The 24,221-nt window shown below is 42.5% G+C and overlaps 1 protein-coding gene across 1 annotated transcript in view; it reads right to left on the bottom strand.

Moving 5' to 3' along the window:
• Nucleotides 1-24,221, bottom strand: part of LOC145399126 (uncharacterized) — a 33,381-nt gene that overhangs the window by 4,838 nt on the left and 4,322 nt on the right. The window contains exons 5-17 of the mRNA XM_080271866.1: nucleotides 21,126-21,273; nucleotides 20,532-20,649; nucleotides 19,775-20,004; nucleotides 18,639-18,757; nucleotides 17,701-17,809; nucleotides 15,375-15,498; nucleotides 14,777-14,921; nucleotides 13,920-14,040; nucleotides 12,495-12,728; nucleotides 8,890-9,021; nucleotides 8,328-8,474; nucleotides 7,239-7,399; nucleotides 6,478-6,626 (exon numbers count right to left, since the gene is read on the bottom strand). Of these exons, the coding sequence (XP_080127992.1) occupies nucleotides 6,478-6,626; nucleotides 7,239-7,399; nucleotides 8,328-8,474; nucleotides 8,890-9,021; nucleotides 12,495-12,728; nucleotides 13,920-14,040; nucleotides 14,777-14,921; nucleotides 15,375-15,498; nucleotides 17,701-17,809; nucleotides 18,639-18,757; nucleotides 19,775-20,004; nucleotides 20,532-20,649; nucleotides 21,126-21,273 (1,937 nt within the window). The remainder of the gene's footprint in view (nucleotides 1-6,477; nucleotides 6,627-7,238; nucleotides 7,400-8,327; nucleotides 8,475-8,889; nucleotides 9,022-12,494; nucleotides 12,729-13,919; nucleotides 14,041-14,776; nucleotides 14,922-15,374; nucleotides 15,499-17,700; nucleotides 17,810-18,638; nucleotides 18,758-19,774; nucleotides 20,005-20,531; nucleotides 20,650-21,125; nucleotides 21,274-24,221) is intronic.

The following is a 24,221-nucleotide window of genomic DNA, read 5'->3' as shown; positions in this document are numbered from 1 at the left end:
GAAGGATAAGTGTATAAGAGTGAGAGTGTATGCTGTGTGAGGGAGGGAGGGATTGTAAGTGGTGCTAAAGTGTGTAAAGTTGAAGGATATGTGTGTGGTAATGTGTTAAGGTTCTGTTTGAGGATGTAACTACCGTGTATGGATGAAGAAGGTTTGTGAGTTAAGAAGGGATATGGGATATACGTGAGTGTGTGCGAGTGGAGTGCAATCTGAAGAAAGTAAAAAAAAAAAAAAAAAAAAAAAGTGCGTTAGGGAGGAGGAGGGTGGGGCAGTGTGTGCCTCCTCTGGCTGGTACCAGACGATTTTGTTGTGCGAAAAGGACTTGTCTAAAATGCACAGTCAGCTGGTGTTGTCCAGAAATAATCGCTTAACGTTCGATCGACTCTCTCTCTCTCTCTCTCTCTCTCTCTCTATCTCTCTCTCTCTCAAAGAGCCGCGTTGTTTGTTTGTTTGTTTGTCTGTCTTTCAATCACGCCCAAACCAAGGGCCAGAGACCCCAAGACCCATATATTCTGAATCAGGGAGACCCAAGGATGTTTTTTTTTTTGGGGGGGGGGGGCAAAATTTAAATCTGGGTCATTTGAGGTCACCGGTCGAGTTGGCCGGGTACCCTTGCAACCCAATTTCTGGCATGGAGACTCAGATGACCTCCAGTTCGGGCATGGGCTATATGAGGTTGACCTCCGAGGTCATTTGAGGTCACCGGTGCTAGTAAACAAGTACGCACAAATACTGTGCGTTAGTTTGCGAAAGCTGAAATAGAAAGTTCCTGGATCTCTTATAATCCCTCTTCAAAAGCATAAGAGGTACATGGTCTTTCTGGAGTAGAAAGAAAGATTGAACTAGAACAACTTGGATTAGAGTGTTCGCCTTTTTGGCCCGGGCAACGCCGGGTACCCCTGCTAGTAAACTCTGAAATGATGCCACTGCAAAGGAAATGGTACTGGATTTTTTTTTTTTTTAGATATCTTTCCTAAACAAAACAAAAATAAAAATAAAAATAAAAATCACCTCGTTCGTTGGACTAATAAATGTCATCGTCATGAAGGGGTTAGGATGGAGACGATCAGCAGAATAATTGCAGGAACGGAGGATGTGGGTGTGTGTGTGGAGGGGATGTGAGGATGTGGATACGTATAAGGGTGTATGAGGCTGTGAATACGTATAAAGGTGTGCGAGGATGTGTGTATAGTTATGACAGTGTGGGTATTAGGGTGTGGATAAGTGTGAAGATGCTGGAAGCGAGAAGTGTGAGAGGGAATAAGGTAAACGTGACCGATTATGTGAAGAGACTGATAGAGCAGAATGGATGGGGATAAGACACATGCGTGAATGGTTATGAGGTGTGGTGAGAAGGAGGGAGATAAATGTGGTGAGAGGAAGGGGTGTTGTGAAAGAAAAGGGTGTGGTGAGGGGGGTGGATGGAGCGAAAGGGTGTGATGAGAGCAAGGTATGGCGGGAGGGAAGGAAAGGAGTGTGTACAAAGGAAAGCAAACAGCAACAGACCTTATCGTCCTTCGAGGCTGGTTGTTACAGAGTAGAGTGTTACAGATTAGAGTGTGTTGAAACAGAGGGAGGGAGAGAAGGGAAGGGGGTGTGGTGAGGGATAGCGAGGGGTGGGGGAAGGAAGGGGTGTGCGTGTGGGAGCCTGGAGTGGTGCGTGTGAGAAAGTGAGAGGAGGGTTTGCAGTAGAGGGAGGGGGTGAAGTTGGTGGAGGTGGGGGAAGTCTGAGAGAGGTGTATTGTGCGCCAGGGAAGGGGAAAGGTGCAGGTGAGGGAGATGAATGGTGAGGCAGGTGTGTTGTGGAGTAAAGGAAGGGGAAAAAATGTACGGAAACAGGCAAAATTGGAAAAGTTTGGGAAAATTACAAACTAATCATAGCCCACCCGGATTTTATTTAATAAAAATCAGATTTTCCTGGAGAATTTAACATGAGTATTTGGGTTAACTTCTTTTGCTTAATCACTTGTTTACCTTCAAAAAGTGCTTTAGCTTACATTACATTACCCTAATTTACGATAAATTGCTGCATAAAAGATATGAGTGACTATTAACGTTATGGCATGATTTTTTAATGTGTGTTGAAGAGCTGTTGCCCCATGTTATTGTGTGCATTGTGCAAGCCTGTTCCAGAATTCACTCATTTCATACAGTTGTAATCTGTTATGGAACCTTATATCATGATTAGTCTAGGAATTTTGCATGAAAGTTTACGCACATTATTGAGACATACGACTTTAACTACTGTATACACAACAGCCACCACTGACTCCACCACCCGTACCCCATCCGCTGCACCAATCTTCTAGTTAAGTGTTCCCTGCAGATTACACTGCTCATTAAGCTAGTGTACCAGGTCACGGAGCGCACCTAAGACTCCAGGACACAGCCAGGCACACTTAAGACACACAGGAGACACACATGACACATTCAGGTCACACCAGGCCATAACCAGGACACACCTAAGTCAAGGAACACCCAGGACACCCAGGACAAGGAACAGACCCGAGACACACCCAGGTCAAAGAACACACCTAGAATACACCGATGACGCACCCAGGACACTTGGGATACATCCAAGGCAAGGAACACATTCAAAACACAATATAGAGCCAAGACTTACGTACTATACCCACGACTCAGTGGGCGTACAAACTTTCAACATAGTAAGGCCGTCTGTATTTCCGTGGTCTTACAAAGCTTCCGAGTACATTTTCCTTTGTAATTAATTTTGGATATTACACTCTAATATTATACCTTGTGTTATTTATCTTTCCAATAAACAAGGGAATTTTAGCATGCCGTGATGGAGCAATATATTAAAGAAGGGTTGCTGCGGAGTCTCCTGACCTTATGGGAACACCGTCCTAAATCACAAGCACTGAACAACTGGACTCACTCAGGTCACGGAGGACAGCCAGGACTTGATAAGTATATGCAACACGGAACACATGTACTGCACTGTTATATCATGCACGCGTCTGATGGAAGGGTTGTGGTACCCTTTTTTAAGAGGACCTGGAAGTTATTGTAGCTCTCCATGGTTAGGTGTCCCTCCTGGCATCAGTCAGTGGTCTTTTGGGTGGACTTGAAAACTCGACTTCTTTGTTGATAACGTGAGTACTAACTTACTAGGCTTAAGACCAAATATGCAAACATGATACACGTGCGTCACAGAACTAATATAATCGTACAGCACGAAACCCATTTAATAATAAACACACACGCACCACGCACGGGACATATGTAATACACAGATTCTCATATCACAGGTCACGCTTTGGGCATGGAACATTCTCGGAACAAGCAGCGTCACCACACCAGGGAACAACAGCATCAAAATTGTATTTTACAATGTAGAGCCACGAGGAATTTATATACGCCATAAAATGAGACTTCGATAATTATGTGGGTCAGATATAAGTTCTTGTAAAACATCACAAACTTAAGTAAAAAAAAAAAACTCACTAATTTGTCACGCTATCAAAACATTTCTGGGAAACCTCTCGTATGCTGTGAACTGTTACCTGTTGGTTTATACATGATTTAAACACTGTATTGTTCTGTCCATACGGTGTCCTCGAGAAATATACTTGTATTAATCATGTTACCAGTTACTTAATGATTATATTTGACGTTTAGGAATATAATATATTTCATGGTTAATGTATATGCTATAATTTTTCTCTCCTCACTTATCGAATAAAAGTTTTCTGATTAAGGTCTTTGTATGAAATGAATGGGGTATCTGTTAAAGGGAAAATAATTTGTAAAAAAAAAAAAAAGTAAACCATATCACACTCACTGAAAACTCCTTCCTAAACTGAGTGGCTAGAGCGACGAACGGTTCTTTACGAGCCAGGGCGTATGAGAGTCGCTGTGGTTCCCGGTACAGGACGCAATATCACTATCATTTTGGCGCTGCAAGTGACGTAGTATTAAAGTGCAGCATGGAGGAATGTGGATTTATGCGCTATGTTCTCAGGGTCATTACCTACACTTGCCTCTTGTTTCTTTAGGCGGCCCAATTCGTTCTCAGATTGCATTGTTTGAGGTTCGTGTTTCTCTGTGTCCACCTGGCGTTGTTGTCTTTACCGTTCTTGTTTTCATGATTTTTTTTATTTTAACTTTCGTCTGTTTGATCTGCCTGACTCTTTCTTTTCTCTTTTTCCTATGTTTATTACCTCATAGTAAAATCTAAATTACTGAAGGTTGGAAACCCTCTGTGGTATGTATATACTTGATAAAGTGCCATGCAGAGTAAGAATAAATTAACACCATTTAGGGAATGAAAAAGATAGCATATACCACAGATGGAGAAACTTGTGGGCCATTTTCTCCATTATTCCTGCTATTACGGCGCCGCATACCATTACCAAGTCCCTCATGCCAAGTTCTTTAAGTGCTGCTGCTCGTCCACACAAGTCACGGGGTGTGGCAAACCAGTTTTCACAGCATTTGTTTGTTTTATGGTCTTAAATCTTTTATCTGATATATTTTTTTTGTTGTGCCTGCTATCTCTAAACGATCTTGTTAACCTTAAGACATATATTTTTTTCCCCACTGATGGGGTTGGATACAGCCTTCATTGATTTCTTCATTCTAGTAAAACAGAACAATCCCTTCCCAGAAAGACATTTCTAAACTGAACAACATCGTCTTATGGTAGCTAAAATAGTACAAAAATTACGTCCTCGGGATGAAGGGGTTAAAAGGCCTCTCGTAGTCAAGGGGTTAAAGAAAACTATATTAATCTTTCCCGTTCGAGAAACATATCCTAAGCCGAATCGAAGAATCTTGAAAGAGGAAAAAATGGCAAATATAGAAGCAAGAGAGAGAGAGAGAGAGAGAGACGTCATCGCACTGGAGGAGTAAATTTAATGAAATTTTTGAAAAACTTTGGCCTAGGAAAGGGCATCATGGCAGCGGCAGCGAAAGTGTATTATGTCCAGCGTAATACCTGCAAACGGTGTCGTAATTCAGACAAAATGAGGATGCGACAAACGTCCAGAGAAAATTGCTCTCTGAAGGTAGGCCAGTAATGCTCGCTGATCCGGAACATTCAGGCGAACAGAGTAATACGTATTGCCTTTCTCACCAGACTGGATCGCAGCTATAATGAGAGAGAGAGAGAGAGAGAGAGAGAGAGAGAGAGAGAGAGAGAGAGAGGGACTAGGCCAGTTGAGACAGCGATCACCTGGGATATTGGACTGCCTGCATGATCGCTGGGAACCACTACAAAGGAACCAGGTCTCTTTCGTCAGAGTCGTGGGTTCCCTTAGGGTGTATTTCTTTGACTTTGGATATTTCTTAGTATCTCTACCTATAATCCCTTTGGATGTTACTGATTTAAACTACAATGATATTTAAAATATATAGAACACATGAGAAACAAAATATAATGTACATAACAGTTGACTTAAGGAGAAGTACTGAGAAGCTCTCTGTCTTCCTTGTCCCTAGTCGCACCTTCCGTCCTCCTGTCATCATTCTGTCCTTCCCTAATATAAGAGTCAGGGTAACGCTATAGACGGTATCTTACGTATCAGTTCTGCTGAGATTATTTATTGTCTGGTCAGTGTAAGACTTCTATATACGTTCCATGACTGAGACGGAGGGATTTATCAGTGCGTTATTATTATTATTATTATTATTATTATTATTACTACTACTACTACTACTGCTAGTACTACTGCTATTATTATCATTCTTTTGACAGAGTAAGCTTAACTGGTTAACAAAATATCGTGTGCTGTTCCTTAGGCTAATCGTGCACTGCTTTATATTTTCATCACAACATTAGTGAAACTCAATGGATAATAAATCTAGGAAATGGAGAGGGCAAGGAGGATTAAGTAGACTGATTAAGTATACCTGCACACACACACACACACACACACACACACACACACACACACACACACACACACACACACGAATAAAAAATATGAGGGAGAGGGGGAACAAAGAAAAAATGGGACAGTTTTTCGTTTCACTGTTTATGTGATGGCAGTATGGCATGATGGCGGATATTTCTGCAATGTGTGAAATTTCATGGAGTTGGTGGTTTGACATGAGGGAGAACAAAAAAAAGTTTGGTCCCGCCTCACTTGATATGGTCTGGTGCTGTCTCTCCTTGGGGTGGAGATGGATAGACTGAGATAGATAGATAGATAGAGAGAGAGAGAGAGAGAGAGAGAGAGAGAGGGGCAGGTAGATAGACAGGTAGGTTGATAGATAGTTGATAAATAGATAGACGTAGATAGATAGACAAACAGTCAAAAAGACAGGCAGCCATTCAGACAAGCAAACAGACAGACAGGCAGGCTTGATCAAACGGTTGGATGGATGGGTTGACAAAAAAACAGATCCATAAACAAATTGACAGAAAGATGGAGGGACAAAGTGACAGACAGATAGACAGAGATAGATAAACAGATAAACAGACGTATAAAAAAAAAACTCTTCCCCCCTCACCGTGACATGGCCTTGCACCCTCTGGCCCCGGTGTGAATAGGGACACAAGGCGGCGGGCGAGGAAGACGGCCACCTCCTCCAGCGTCATGTAGGTCCCCGAGCCTGTAGGACACTCCACCTTCACGCCAGACCCGTAGAAGAAGTGGTACCTGCATGGAGGGGGGAGTGAGGTGAAAATTTTGTATTAGTGTTATTGATGTTATTACGAGTTTTATTAATACGATCCTCCTCCTCCTCTCCTCACCATCATCATTATCATTTTCATTATTATTATTATTATTATTATTATTATTATTACTTCTACCACTACTACCACCTCGTTTTTCTTAGGGTGTGCATATTATTAGTCCGTCCTTTATTTTCTTCACGAGTAATTATGCTGGTTTTGTGTCTTTTTTTTTTCTCCTCCTATATTGCTTTTGATCTCCCACTCCACTGTTAATCTTTTCCACCTCTAATTTTGAAACCATAATCTAGAAACCTTATTTTTATAGGATGGTAGCTGTTGATTATATTTAGGTTAAGTTCAGATACGAAGGTCAAAGTCAGTGAAGGGAAGAGAAGTCTACCCCAGACAGGCGGTTGGCCCCCGTCTCTCAGAATACAGAATTCCAGTTTCCTATTTCTTAGTGTGCTATTTACCTTTGTGTGTGTGTGTGTGTGTGTGTGTGTGCATTCCTGTACCCAATGCTGGATGCTACTAATCTCGTGAATTAGTGGTAAATTAGATGATGATGATGATGATAATGATGATGATGAACGGTGCTGATCTCTTAAGCGACGTGATGATGAGGAAGTTCATAGGGAACCATATCGGTCCGCGCCAGTTCGAGTTTCCGCCAAAGAGGTGTGTGTTGGACTCCCCCGGCACGTAGGACACCTCGTGACGCTCATCCCCAACCTCTAGCACGAACGGCGAATCCTGTATCACACACATACAATCAATCAATCAATCAATCATTTCCTGTGGCACCCCACGGGATGCACAGGGCCTCAATGAACTCTCTTCACCAATATTTGTCTCTTGCCATCTCCTTCAGGTCCCACCAACACTCCTCTCCTGCTTCTTTTTTCATTGTCCTCAACCAGGTTTCCCTCGGCCTACCTCTACCTCTTCTTCCTCTAGCAATCCACTCTGGCACATCCTGTATTAAACAACCTTCTTTTCTGTATATGTGCCCCAGCCACTTCCAGCGAGACAGTCTCACATATTCATTAACTGGTTCCACTCTCGTAATATCCCTTACTCTTTCATTTGTAACTCTGTCTTGCCACTTTACCCCAAGAATCCTTCTCAGTATTTTATTCTCAAATCCTAATACTTTCTGATCTGTTGCAATTGTACTGTACCATGACTCATGCCCGTAAATTAAAATTGGTCTAACCATTAAATTAAATTAAAATTGGTCTAACCATGGACTTGTAGATGGATTACACACATACACCCACATATTATTTCGTGCCCCATTATACTTCCATTATGATTTTAAAACTGAGACTAGTTTCCATTCTGACACAAAAAACGAATGATTTCACTTTGATTCGACATCAACCCGTAGGCTAAATGTTTCTGGGCAATTCTGTGTAGTGTGTAAAAAGACGTTTGCCTTCAGAAAGATGAACAGATATAATTATGTTTTGTACTATACTGGCATTATTTTAAAGGAGCTTTTAGGAAACTAGTGAGTGCAGCTATATGTATTAGATCATTATGCAGCTGCTTACGACAGCATAGCACTGTACCTTAGCTCCTGATGATTAGGCCGATACAAACTGTAGATGACAGTTAATTTTAGGCATCATGCACTTCTTTCACCGACAGCAATGAGTAATTCCACATAATACCTGACCTTGTGTACTTTGGAGAGGGATCTAATGCCATATGGAGAGAGAAACTCGTTCTCGTCCAAGAGGTAGCTCAGGAGTCTGAGCAGCTGGTCCTTGGTGGGCACCGCTAACAGCATCCTGTCCGACCCACCGCAGCTCATCAGTGTCACCTACAAGGGTTAAGGGTCGGTAGTAAGGCAGGTCGTCAAAATAATGAGTTTGTTGTAAATACCAAACCAATTGTTTACATTCCTCTTCCGCTAATGTTATTTTATGTGCGTTATCAGTTCCATATTATAACCAAAGAAGGAGCAGATAATTAAGTCTTCGAAAATTGATATCTTTGGTAGTTCATGATATCAAAGATGTACAAATCATTTGTGATGGATAGGTAATGGAGAGCTGAGGTTCACATGAAAAACACTCGTAACTACGATTGACATATGCGGGAAATACAAAGAAATAAAAAGTGCGTAATCTTCTTACGTCCCATTTTCTTCCTGCAGAAACAAGTTTTAAGGAAAGCCATTTTAAGTTATTCTGTGCATCTCAACCCAGGCGCCTGTGTTTGCAGGATTAACTCACCCTGGAAGCAAGGTCAGGCCTGTTTTTGATAAGCCATTGCGACCTCTTGTAGAAGCCTGGAAGCCCCTCCATCTCCTCCCGCACCAGCACCAGCACGGCGAACAAGGGCACCATACCCACCAGTGACCGAACCTGTGGGGTGCCATACCGCACACCATGATATCATACAATACTACACCACACCACACCACACCACATTACACCACACCACACATCATTATACCATGCTATCCCACCACACACCACACTATGCATCACTACACCATACAGCACCGCAAAACACCGCACGTCACTCTAGCGCACCACACCATACCACACCACAGTACACGTCATCATACCATACCACACCACTCCACACATCACTATACCACACCACACTATACGTCTCTATGCCACACAACTCCATACTACACATCAGTATATATCATACATGGACATGGGACACACACACACACACACACACACACACACACACACACACACACACACACACACACACACACACACACACACACACACACACACACACACACACACACACACACACACACACACACACACACACACACACAGAAGAGTCAGAGGTTCAGTGAGAAGTCTATCATACCACACAAGGACAAAAACAGCACAGCAAAATCAAATATCAGTTCTGTCATGGCGTATAGTTGAGATTATTTCATACCATCACATTAATATGGTGATTATGAAGAAGTTAAGTCGGGAGAAAAGGAACACGAATCACTTGAACCATAAAGTATTAGTGAATAAATAAGTGAACAGTTTGAACAGTTCTAAAGTAGCATGTGATGTACTGAAGTGCGAGGGCTGGTCTTGGAGTAACTATGATTTTAATATAGGACTGTTGAAAAATGGTAATTATGATACCATTACTATAAAAATAAAACATGAAATTAACTACCACAGAATATAAAATATGAATGACATTATTGTGAATCATAATGGCAAATTACTCTACTACCAGTACAAACAAACTTATCAGTGATAATACAACTATACGCCTGTGCAACTATACTTCCAAGACTTTACCGTGTTTTACCAGAAAAACAAAAACAAGCGTGTCCAGTGCATATGTAGGGGCGAGACGGCCGGAGTGGTAGCCGACTTAAAAGACCAAATATTTGCTCGAGTTAACCACTAGGAAAATGATCCTATACGGCAATTGCCTACTGTTTACATAACCCGATAAAGGGATGGAACTGGTGGGCCCGACGAACTACATTATATATATATGATGATGATGATGATGATGATGATATTGATGATGATGATGATGATGATGTAGCAACAAAGGGAAGACTGTACAAAGGAAAAGAATGGAGTGAGGTCAAAAGCGAATGAATCTTAAGGCACAATGGGCAACCAAAGTAGAAGCTATTACAGTAAATAACAAATCGCCCCATGTCATTCACGATGTAACATTCGATAATCAGCCTCTCGTAACTGTAATTCAGGTTCTTCCATTAAGAACTAGAGACACAGGAATAATCCGCATTCCCCCATTCTTTTTCCTCCTACAGAAACAAATCCAGATTATGGTGGGGGAACTGGTAGTATTTTTCTTTTGTGAATCACTGTCAAGGAAGGGAATTCACGATTTACCTTACGAGAATTCTATCTCGTAATGAAGAGTATTCTGTTTCTACTGAGAATATGACATGGGAAAATTTTGCATTTTCGTCTCATTGCCTTTCATGCAAAAGTAAATCTTAGCTGCGACAGATATATATATGTGTGTGTGTGTGTGTGTGTGTGTGTGTGTGTGTGTGTGTGTGTGTGTGTGTGTGTGTGTGTGTCCGACTCTGGGCATAGGCTTCACAGCCTGCTATCAAGGCCCAGCAGTCCTCCTACATACCATACACCTCTAGTGAGAGTCGTATAGTAACTTACAATTTACCTTTTTCCTCAAGTTGCTGAAATTTGCGATACGGAAACAGTCATAAATACATTTATGGCTATTTCTGCTGGTGTTGTGCGGACAGACCTTTTATTTATGAAGGAGAAATAGCAGCAGGTAGGTATTTATTTACGACAGGATTTTTACTAGGGAGATATGGAAAGATGTGCGAAGAGTTTTTCCGAGTCTTGTTAAAATAAAGACCGAAAAATTATCTTGAAGTTATAATATGAATCTTCGTCGTGAGGTGTATTGGTAGTGTGCAGACAAGCCCTTTTTTTATGGCTGAGGAATAGCAGCAGTTAGGCTCTGAGAGTGGGTGTTGCCACGCACGCCATCCACCAGTTACCATGGCCAGGCGCCACTACAAAGGAACACCACCAGCCCACATATGTTTCCCACCTTCCCACATATTTCACTGCATACACTTTGCTACATACTTTGCCACTTTATCACATACAGTACACTTAACCCAAATACACTCTACTATTTTAACACACTGATTTCATTACACACACTTTTTCACGTACACTTTACCAACACACATTTTCACTCTTAACACATACAAGTACACCTAACCCAAACGCACTTCTCATTAACGCATACACGTTACCACACACACTGTACCACTCTCAAAATGTAGCAGTGAAATTCTAGTTTCACTCAAAATTATACCGTAATCCACAGATTCTACATGCAGTGCACGAATTCTGGTGGTATTTTTTTTTTCAATTCTCCCAAGCTTCTTTCACGTCCATCGGTTGGATAGAAACGTTTGGCGTTAGCAGGAATAGAATACTAGAGTTATTTCGACCATGTGAGGGTTAATAATACGTGTATTAACAATGCAGGCTATTGGCACTATTATTAACACTTAGATTCTTATGATTCACTCTCAGCTGAATGAAATACGTCTGTCGTTAGCTAAAATATAATGCCAGAGATATCAGAATTATCCCAATCGTATGAGAGATAATGAGGGCCATTCTCACATCTCTCACAACCACTCTCACTGAAATTACTAAGATGGCCAATCATTCCTAAGGTTTACTGTCTGAACGAACTGAAATCAAGTATCGCTCAACCCACAGAGGATATGACACACCGTTTGCTCTGAGTAATCTTCTAAGTAACTGCCCATCAGCAACAATCATCTCTACACTTTGATGCAATTTTCTGCGCCGTGACACGAGACTTAAGCCATGAGCGAGCAACGTATGCTGTATTGATCATTAACACCTTTAATCTGGTGACGCAGTTCGTAGTTTCATCTAGTTACGTTTTGATGCTTTTATTTACCTTAGAAGAGACTTCTCCAGAATTAACCTTGCCCATACTGGCGATGTACGAAGAGGGAAGGGGGTCTGTGTAAGAGGATTGCTGTATGTGAAAGTGGAAGTGTTGTGTGTTGGCTATGTTTGTGTGTCAGAATCTGTTAATATCATGGCAGAACGGACAAGATGCGGACATGATAATTCAAACACATGAAAGGACATACTATCGACACCCACAGTAAATGTCCGCGATGGAGTGAGTTCGAACTCTGGACTCAAGGCCTTAGCATCACGAAATGAAGATGCCGAGCCACTGCAGCTGAAGGTGTCATATGTAGAATAAGTAACTAAGGAGGAGGTGTTACGAGAGCTCTTAAACGAATAAGAATATGGCATGTGTTTTGTGCCATGCTGACCTTGAGTGGCATGGAGGTGCCGTCCGCGCATCTGATGTAGTCGTAGTAGAAGCCATCCTCGTCGTCCCACAGGCCACGACCCTGACCAGAGGCGTTGATGGCGTCTACGATGAGGATGAAGTGTTCGAAGTACTTAGAGGCCATGTCCTCGTACACGGGGTCCTCCTCGGCCAGGGTCAGGGCCATGTCCAGCATCGTTACGCAGAAGAACGCCATCCACGCCGTCCCGTCAGCCTGGTGTGGGCAGCGCCATCGGGAAGGTAGGGTCGTATCAGTCATCATCGTCATCATCATCATCATCATCTTAACTGAATTTCCCACAAATGAAAGAGGTGGTTCGAAATCAATATATGAACTACACACACACACACACACACACACACACACACACACACACACACACACACACACACACACACACACACACACACACACACACACACACACACACACACACACACACACACACACACACACACCATCATAATTCTAGACCTGAAAATTCCTCTTCATGCGTCATCACTTGCTATTGTATAGCTAGAGAGCCATATCATCCATTATATCCTTCCTGAATGTATTGTTTCTCTCTCTTTTTCTGCGACTAATTTACTTTTTCATTCTATATTACTTAAAAGTTGGGTAAGCTCTCCCATGCTAATCAGAAGCGTGATGCAGGAGCCAGACTAAATAATTCAAATTTCCCTCGTCCAAAATAAGGTACTGTAGGCTATTTTTAACTCACGGAAGATGAGAAGCAATGCATAAACTGAATACAATCGTATGACAGTAAGTAGAGTAAAATAGTTTTCTCACTTCTGAAAGGCTTTATACCTTCGTTATGATGACGCCGTTTTCTAGTTAGTTCATGCTACCTCCAGACGTTAGACCTCTTGTAATGATGGAGTTAAAGGAGACTGTTCCCAACCTCCTTCACTACGAGTTGTCCTGCCTAGTCTGAAGGAAGACGTCGTTCTACTGAAGTGATTAATTGCGATGGAGATGCAAAGCATCAAATTTTTTACTGTCATACGTGTGAAAACCATAGGAGGGGGAGGGGGCGTAACGTAGTTGTTCTTGCATCCTCGCTGCTGGATGCCCTTTGTGGTGTGGCATGCAGGCTGATCACATCTAATGGCCATTAACCGTTCCATAAAGGACCGTTAGAAGCAGGAGGGTTGAATACACCTTTGCCGTCTTAGCTTTTATAATTTCACCTCGACGACATCATGTTTTACTCTATTCTTCAGTGATAAGGTTAATGAAGGTTCCTTTTAACCTCAACTGATTGAAACTTCTCTCATGAAGTAAATAAAATTGTAAGTAGGAAATGAAAGTAAAAAATTATATAGCAGTATTCAAAGAGTTTAAAATCTCGGCACTAGACTGACCAAATGTAATTGTATTCTTTAAAGGCTTGGGACTGACCTGCTCGAGCTGGCCTGCCACGGGTAGGGGACGGGATCGGTCGAACACACCGATGTTATCCAGGCCCAGGAACCCACCGCCGAAGAGGTTCCTGCCGTCGGGGTCCTTCCTGTTCACCCACCTGACCACACCAGACACGGGTAAGCTTCGTTGTAGTTCAGCTTTGTGGATTAATACTATCAGTCTTCAAGTACAGTAAGCTATGATGGCATATGTAAGTTTCATTGTGACAGCTTGTTGGAATGACACTTGCTATCATCAGCATAAGTGTTTACTGGAAGACAAAGTATACGGACAGCCTTCATCATAACAGAGCTTGGCAAGTGATAAAAGTGATAACAGGTATTCTTTAGAGACCAGAAGCCAGTAGAAATAAAGCACATAAGAAAAGCTATACCTGTATCATACCAGGGCAAATACCCAGGCGACCACAATGAAACCTAACTCAAGAGACAGGAAGCGAGGGGAACCATTTGAGTTTGAGACAAAAAATGTAATGCTCTGACGAGGCAAATTATTTCCTCATCTCAGAAAAGTAATTTATAGATACAAGTACATTCAGTTTTGTACAACAAACTGGACAGGTGTTAGCACAAATTTTGAAAGGACTGTCTGACCTTTTCTTGAGTATACAGTAGATGGTTTTCGTAGGTCTCCTATCATACCCCAGAATCGAACCCACGTTAAACCAATTATCACCCCCATACATGTCGCTAAACCACAACAACCATTACGAAAGTGGGACGCCTTCCACCCCCTGTTTCCATCGTCCTTGATGTTGCCGGCAACTGTGTTTAAAGACGAGTATTCCCAAGCACGGCAACACACACTTCCTGAGAATAAGCAGTGAGGCTGACCATGTGAAGTTGAGAGAGAGCTTATGGAATGCCCTGGCAAGGAAGGCGGTGTCCCTGGAGCCCCTGGGAGCACTGCCTCGGTACACGTTCATCACGGCCCACGCGTGCACCGGAGGGTTCACGTCACCCAGTGCGAACTCGTACGCTGCACACATAAAGAATAAGTATGATTTCACTTTTAAAATATTATCTGGTTTTATGTAATATACGTATTTTATGCATACTTGAGTATTCCCTGAAACCTGGCAATCCAGCTTTCTTTTTTCTAACATTCTGGGTACTAGAGCACTTTTTACCAATCCCAGATTAAACCAGCTCAAATTTCTGAGTAACAGAGTTTTTATAATAATGCAAATTATAATTAGTAGTCCTGTTAAATGAATAGTAATTACGGAAGAAAAAAAGTTATAGCCTTCTGAAAACGTCACAACGCCCTGAGCCGGTACCACAAAGAACACAGAGTTCACTTTGCAAGAATAAGTAGTGTGAGTTACAGTGATATACAGTGATGTGAGATACTGTCAGTTGTGATAGCTACATTTACAGTGATAATTACATCACATTGGAGGACAAGCGTGTGTAATAGCGAGCTACGTACCCGGGATCTGTCCGTTGGGGTGCATGTACCACTCCCTGAGAAAGAGCAGCAGCTGGTTCTTGGCGAATGCACTATCCACCATAGCCAGGGCCACGGTATGGAAGGCCAGGTCCCACGACGCGTACTGCAGTGCAAGGGGAGAAGAGACCAGTTAGTACCTGTAGATACAAAGACTGCACGGACCTCTTTAATATGTGATGTGATCTTAATATTAACCCTTTCTGTACAACGACGTAATTTTTCTAGACTTCATTGTGTTATTAGATTGTTTTTATGGATTAAGACAGACTCCTACTGCAAAGGTTAACTATAGCCTTCATTAACCTGTTTGCTAAAATAGATTTCCCATAGGATGAATTCAGTCGTCTGGTAGTAGCATGAGGGGTTAACAGATAGATTATCTCCTTAATTACAGAAGCAGGTGGTGGAGCGATTGAGTGGTGGAAGGGGTTGAGTGGTGGGGCGAGGGCGAAGCCCTCGCGAGTATCGTCAAGTAGTGTCACTTTTTGACCTATGAGCGGCCCGACCGTAACACTTTTGAGAAGCTTATATCTCAGCAACCACAGGGCCGATCACTGCGTGGTTTGCACTCTATGATAGCTCAGTTCTTTAAGTTTGTTTTTGAGAGGTTTCATCACACCCAGGCGGTGCACGTGGCACGTGACATGCGCCAAGTGCAGCATGTCGAAAATCTTCAAAAGAGGGCCACAAGCCAGACAGTTTGTCGTAATGGAATGAAACTTGACAGGTAAACACCCATCAATATACTCTAGACATCCTCGGGGTGTAAGGTGACATTTCAATGCTTTCGGATTTAAATGGCCTCGCTCGTACCTCGCTGACTAAGGCGTTTTACTGGTAAAGGAGGTACGTGATGGAGAGAGGGAGTGGTGGAGTGAGGGAGTGGTAAAGGGAGATGAGTCGTGGAGGGAGATGTCTGGTAGAGTGAGACGAGAGGTTTGTTGTCGGCAAAATTTTTATCTTTGTCACTGAGAATGTGTACCTCAGCTCTCTCGTTACCACAGGCAAAGCCCTAATGTATCACTCTTGTAAAGATGTTCGCACAGTCTGGGAACCGTTGAGTTCTGGGGAGGAAAATATGATACAGAGGAATGTGGTGATGGTGGTGAAATAATTCGGGTGCTGGTGGTGGTAGAATGAGACAAGGCAGACCAGAGTGAGAAAGAACAGGAGATGGGAGAGATGAGGTGTGTGTAGCAGTAGTAGTTGTTGTTGTTCCCCGGGCAGTCTGGCCGAACAGCCCCGAGTCCCTGAGGAAGACCAGGGCCGAGACCGGGCTTTCCCACAGAGCTCACATGTATGTAGTGTTGTTGGCGCAGGTGATTGTGTGCAGTGCAGTCTTCCATAATGTGCTTAATAGTATGGGGTGCTGTGTTGCATCCTGGACAGCCCGAGAACCTGAGGTGCGTGTTGGTGAATGTGGTGTGATTCAAGGAACGGTGATGCAGTGGTTTTGGTATTGGCAGTGGTAATGGTGACGATGGTTGTGGTGGTGGTAGTAGTGGTGACTAAGTAAGTAGTGGTACTGGTGGAATGAAACATAAATTGATAACACGTATGGGAATGATAATCAGTAGGAGTAGAAACGAAGTTGATGAGTTGTGGAACTTTTACCTTTTAACATCAAGACGTCTCAGTTCGTTGGTAGGGCTGATAAAACGATTTGAACAAATACGCTACAAACTATGATGTGCTGGACAGTTAATATATATTGCACATAATATACCGTACTTAATTCTTCACTGTAACTACTCTTAAAATACGTTATTCTTCAATTTACCTGCACAAGAAAAGAACATACAGTGCTTTACTCACTTTACCTAGCACTTTAATAACGCTTATCTATTGATTCATTTATTTCTAATACTCTGTTCACACCACTGCTATAGTATATTCAATTTAGAGAGAATTTTTGAGCTAGGAGTTTGACATAGCTTTCACTGACCCCTGCACTACACGGGGTCTCCCTTAAGATGAAAAAAAATCGTCTGAAGACAGCATGAATAAACCAACAAATGTTATCTGACTGAAAGCGTTAGGAAAGAGAGATAGGGAAGTGTTGTAAGTGGCTTTGGAGATACTTTTATGCTTCTTCCTTAGCGATTTACTCGACACATTACACCTCAGTATCCTCTCGTATGTTATTGATGCAACTATGTCAATATAAAAAAATAAGTAGTAAACAAGTGTACGTTAAAGTATAATATACAGAATAAATCGCCAAGGAAGGTTTACTATGAAGCCTCGAATACCACACAGAATACTGCCCCAAAATATATCGTTAAGGAGGAGGATGCCAACTGACCCAAGGATACTCCCACTTGTCTGGCATGGAGATGACGTCACGGTTGTAGAGATGGAGCCACTCGCTGTTACGCCCTTTGACTCGCGACTCAGGAGGGGGTGGCTGGTATCTGGGGGTTATAATATGGAGTTACACAGACCATACAGACTCTGGGGATGGCGGCTGACGTTTGCAGAGTTACATAGCTACGTATACTCGTACGCCAAGGTTCTTTATAAGCGGTACGACTGTAATAATAAAGACTTACTATATGGTTCAAAAAGTTTATGAACAGAATATGAAAGAGAGGAGGGTTAGCCTAGTGCATAATTTACAAACGTACCATCACAAATTAAGCAGCAGTTTACTCAGTCACGTATCATAAATATTAGCTAATTAAGCCACACCTGTCACCCGTGTCTCATTCAGGCAGCGTTCCCAGGTCAGCAGGCCCGTGTCGCGCAGAATTATAGGAAGAAACTTCTGTTGTTACCTGTACTTTATTTTTTAACAGTAAAATGCTTAAGTATTATGGTTACGGGGAAAATTTATGGGAAGAACTGTTGGTACCGTAACAGCGAATCATATACTGTATTACCCTTTTTGAGATGCAGGAGTCTGAGGTTTCAAAACATGGTGGCGTTATATAGGGTGGCCTGTAAATAGCGCTCCACTAGAACGTTAGCGCAATAGGCTTGGGGATGGAGAGAGGGACGCTTTCATGTGCCGGCAATGATATAACAGGGTACCCAACTGCCTGGTTATACAGACGTCCTTCATGTACCTCATACTCCCCAAAGGAGGATGGTGGACTGCAAAAGGAGGACAACTTAGACCTGCAGTCCACTGGGTTCACATTTCAGATGAGCCTGGAGCTGCATTTACTACTGCTACTACTACTACTACAACTGCTACTACTACTACTGCTACAATATGCAAGAGTCCGTGCTGATACTAACTGGTCACCGCTGAGCCAGTCCTTGACGATGTAGTGGTAGAACTGTTTGGTCCACAGCAGCCCCGCCAGCGCCTGCCTCGCCACCAGACGCTCCTGCACACATAGCCTTCCACTTAGCACCTGTTAAGGGAAGAAAGTGACTAACAGTCCATCAGATTGAAAGTTACTACAGAAAAACTGTCTCAGATTTCTATAAGTAAATGCAGCGCCAAAGAACAATAATGCTTTAACAATCCGTCAAAGAGGAAATTACGAATAGAAAATGTACCTGAGATTTTTATAGATTAGTGCAACGCTGAGGAACAGTAGTATTATAAGCATCATAGGAATTCGAAGTCAGTGGTATTAGTCGTTTCAATTAAAAAAACAAAACAAAGGAATCTTGGAATTGTTCTGTGTAACACATCGGCTGCCAGTGTCATTCATTACAGACACCAACAAAATAAAAGATACCGGTATTCATGAAGTTCGTGAAAGACTTGCCACTTATTTACCTAATTACAGTATATGATTCTTGTTCTAATGCACTGCAAGGCTTCAGGCACTTGTAAGTCCTTGTACAAATGGTAATAGTACTTTCAGTAGCATTCACCTTCATTTTGTAACCAAATGTGGAGGTAAATGTACGATAGATACGAGTATTGCTGTGTTTTAGCGGATTATATTCTTCAAGCTGATCACCAGTACCGTAAACAGAGATGGATCCACAAATACTTACCAAGTTGAAGTTGTATGATTTCAACAGAGTAGTATATTTCGGCCTTAAGGTGATATTGGCAATTGAAATAAACCTCTAGATTTTTCGTTGTGTGTGTGTGTGTGTGTGTGTGTGTGTGTGTGTGTGTGTGTGTGTGTGTGTGTGTGTAAAGATGAGGAATCCTGGGCACTAGCTGTCCCTAAATTTCAAACTATAATCGGTTTATTTTTACCTGACGCAACTGGGCCTCTCCTACAACTTGAATACGTACTAATGGTGGCATGGAATTCGACGAGCGGTAATCATAATATAGGGAGGAACCTCTGTTAGTAGTCAAATCAGCCGTCCAGTCTGACTACATTTGGCTATTAACAGAACAGAAAATGGATTAAGGATAGTCTTCAGATTAGAACAAACGCGCTGTGGTAACTGCTACTCACCCTGTCATAGAACACATCCGCCTCCCGCTTTCTCCTTGCCATGATCTCTGTGAAGGTCTTGCCGAACACCTGTCCCTGCCGCGTGTCCTGAGCCGATCCATTAGCTGCCGCCTCGTCCACTTGCCTGAGCCGCGACCGTAGTGTAGCAGAGCCGCCCGGAGGTAGAGTTACGATGTGGTGGGCGCACACTTTGGTCCCACGATTCAGGGGGTTTACTGCCGTTTTCTCATCTGCATGGAGAATGGTAAGGCTCATCGTTTCATTTCCGATACAAAGAAAGGCATAATTAATCTCTCTCTTTCTCTCTCTCTATTTATTGAATTATCTGTAGGTTAAACGCTGATACACTCCAAGGTAAATGTTGAATTTGCCCCGTGACCTTGAAATTTGATCTGTTATTATAAAAAACGATAGACTTCTTCATTGGCTAACCCCGAACCCTTCCACAAAATGTACTTAAATTTGAATAAAAACTTCGAGTTATCTCACGGCTGGAACTACCGTGAGAAGAGTTCCAACCGTGAGATAACACGAACAATTTTTATCCGATTTTACCCAAACTCTGTCGAAGAGTTGAGGGTCATCTGATGAGGAAACCTATTTCTTAAGAACAATAGAAAAAAATAAATAAACTATAAAATTTTCAATATCTGCGAATAGGAACTCTTCTACATTTTTGTCCACTCTTTCTTATTACGCGTGTTATATTTATCTGTACTATTTCCTACAGTAAAGAACCGTTCCTCATTAAACCCACCGTGAATGACGTAGCGGTGGAATGCATCCTTGACGAAGGGAGTGTTATTGTCAGCACCGTACAGTCGCTGGTTGTTGGTCTCGTTTCCGGTGAACAGTAGTGGTACCGACCCCTGACTCTGTGACGTACAAAAGATTGACACATTAGCTCAGTTTATAGGAGAGTATTACGTATGTGCTTGCACTGTAGCGGCCGGCATGTAAACACGTCTGATACAAGTGAGCAGAGCAGCCGTAGTATACACATTCAAGCGCTTTTTTGATGTCGAGATACAAGTTGGGGACAAAATCTTATTTTTGGTCGATTTTGCAGGTGAGAACTTTGAGGAAGCTTTCGTCATGCGTTACCTAAATACAATATTTGCTTAACCTCTTAAAACCAATGATGCACATACATATTTTATTCCTCCTATCACCAGAGGATTTAAATCAACTTTGGAGACATTTTACCTGAATGAGTTATATATAGTAGAGCGTATCTTTCATCAGTTCGTGCATCACTAGAGGTCCAAGTTGAGTAAAATCGTCTGGTGGCAGCAAGAATGATATACAGAAAAATGCTGTGGGAGTGAAGGTGTTAACCCAAGCGCCTTACCTGGTCTATGGCCCACAGGTATTCGCCCAGGGTCTCGTGGGTGCCCCGTACCAGCCCACCCACACCGTCACCCTCCTTCACAGCCTCCAGCTTGGGCTTTAAACCACAGCCCTCATGGGAGCACCCCCACACCCACGTGTTTCTGTACCTGCAGCCAGCAACAAAGGGATACAAGTTAAGGTATGATAGACATTTATATCCATGAGATAGAGTGATAAGATGTGGTAAAGAAATCTGTATTTCGCTTTGTTTTGTACGAACTGAGCGAGAGTTTATCGTCTTGGCTTGCAATATGTGACCGGCGGGACAAGTGCTGCATGCTTGACCTTGGGTGCGGCCGACTGAGATAACAGTGATAATAATAATAATAATAATAATAATCTATCTATCTATCTATCTATTGCCAGACGCCTCAATCCCGTTTGGGGTGGCCACAAACAAATCGCCTCCACGTCGCCCTGTCCCCCGCCATTTCACTGCCCTGCTCCCAACTCACACCTCCCTCTCTCATATACCTCTCCACCCCATCCCTCCATCTCATCCTCGGCCTCCCCCTCCCTCTTCCTCCCTCCACCTCACTCACATACACTCTCTTCGTCAGTCTTTCACCCTCCATCCTCTCCACATGACCAAACCACCTCAGTGTGTTCCTCATAACGCTTCCTATCACATCCACATCCACACCACAACGCTCCTTTATATCCTCATTCGTCAGCCTGTCTCTCCATGTGACTCCACAGGCTCCTCTTAAATAACTCATATCCACTGCTCTCACTCTTGACTTGTGTCCTTCCAACACGTCCAAGCTTCACTTCCTTACGTTAGAGTTGGTATCACAATACTGTCATGTAGTAACTTTTTTCACTTCCATGCTCACTTCCCTGTTTCTTATCACTGCTTTCAAGGAACCAGTAACCTTTCTTCCCTGCTGTACCCTTCAAACACTTCACCCTCCAAACCTCCATCCTTACTCATCACACTACCCAAGTACATAAACGTACTCACATTTTCCAATTCCTCACCATCCAAGCTCGCTGTACATTCACTGACTTAACCTCTCTCAAAGACCTTCACTTTACTCTTCCCTACATTCACCTTTAGATTCCGTTTCTTACACACTCTCCCAAACTCATCCACCAAGCCTTGCAGCTCCCCTTCGTCTTCACTCAACAACACAGTATCATCTGCAAACAACAGTACAGGGAGTTTCCAAACACTATCCTCTCTCACCAGGGCCACTCCAACATCCACTACCCTACCTTGTACCTCTTTTATTACCCCATCCATGTACTGATTGAACAGCCATGGAGACATGACACATCCCTGTTTCAACCCAACTTTCAAAGAGAAAAATTCACTTAGTTCACCATCCACACGCACTGCAGCCTTAGCACCATCATACATACTCTTCACAGCATTCAATAACTTCCCATCTACTCCATATATTCTTAACACTTTCCACAATCCTTGTCTATCCACCCTGTCATATGCTTTCTCCAAATCCATGAAAGCCGCATACAACTTCTTTCCCTTCTCTAGAAACTTTTCCACTAAAGATCTAAGAATGGATATCTGATCAACACAACCTCATCCCTTCCTAAAGCCTCCCTGTTCTCCAACTAATTTCTCTGTTCTTTCTCTAACCCTGTCAATAAGTATTTTAACATACACTTTTCCTATTATACTAAGAAGACGAATGCCCCTATGATTACCACACTTCTTTTTCCCCTTTCCCTTTGTACAAGGGAATAATTATACCTGACTTCCAATCCTCCGGGACTCTACCTTCCTCCCAGGCCAATCTGCACAACTTCCACATCCATTCTACTACTATCTCTCCCCCATGCTTCAGCATTTCACCACACACTCCATCAATTCCTGGGGCTTTCCCTGATTTAACTTTCTTCATTGATTCCACAACTTCTATCCTACTGATTTCTTCCTGTCTTCTCACCTCCTTCCTTCTCCCAGCCATTCCCCAGCCACTTATACTCGCATTACTTCCATCCTGTATGTTCAACAATTCCTTAAAGTGTTCTCTCCATCTGCTCACTTTTTCTCCCTTCTCCACTAGTAATCTACCATTTTTATCTTTAACTCCCCTGCTAACCTCACTTCCACCCTGTCTTACTCTCTTCACCTCTTTCCAGAACATTTTCTTACAGTCCCTCCACTTTACACTCAGATTCCTTCCAAATTCCTCATCCACTCTCTTCTTACTCTCTCTTACTAATCTTTTCACCTCTCTCTTTCTTTCTACATATAACTCTCTCTTCCGCCTCTCAACTTCTTCCACGCCCCTATTTCTCATCCATTCATAGTATGCTTTCTTCTTTTGTGCCACAGCCTGTCTCACCTCTTCAGTCCACCACGCTGTTCCTTGCACCCCCCTCCGTCTTCTCTTCCTCCCACACACCACATCACATGCTGCACATATTTCTCCTGTAAATATCTTACACACACCTTCCACATCCCCCATCTGCTCCAATTCATATTTGCCCAGTCGTTCTTCCACTTCTTTCTTGCAACTACTCCTTCCTCTCGTCTTTCCCTTCTGCTATTCCTGCATCTTACTTGAATCCTAATTCTGGCCACCACCAAGTAGTGGTCAGAAAGTCCACTCCCCCAACCTCTATAAGCTCTTGCATCCATTACACATCTTCGCATCCTTTCATCCACACACATAATCAATCATTGCCTTGCTTTCATTCAGTTCACCACCCACCCTTCTCATCACTCGCCATAATAATAATAATAATAATAATAATAATAATAATAATAATAATATTGATGATGATGATAATGTCAGAAAAATTTGTATAAGAAAGCATACATGAGCTAGTAGGCCAGTATGACTTTACCTCCTGCCAACTGTTCCCATTGGTGTTGTATAACTCAACTGCTAGAATATCACTATATTGGAAAAGCTAGTAAGCTATAAATTCTTTATCACTAAAAAAAGTGCTGTCCACACAGATAATTTCTGATCATGTCGCCCACTTTAGAAAAAGACTTGGAAGATCTTGCTCTGTCAGGAAGAGATTGATTTATTTCTGTCTCTTGATGTTTGACTTATGATTGTGTATTAAAAAAAAA

The sequence above is a fragment of the Coenobita brevimanus genome, chromosome 47 (genome assembly GCF_032717465.1).
Source record: "Coenobita brevimanus isolate Jiangsu-jjx chromosome 47, ASM3271746v2, whole genome shotgun sequence".
Classification (NCBI taxonomy): domain Eukaryota; kingdom Metazoa; phylum Arthropoda; class Malacostraca; order Decapoda; family Coenobitidae; genus Coenobita; species Coenobita brevimanus.
This window is presented reverse-complemented; position numbering and strand designations above follow the sequence as displayed.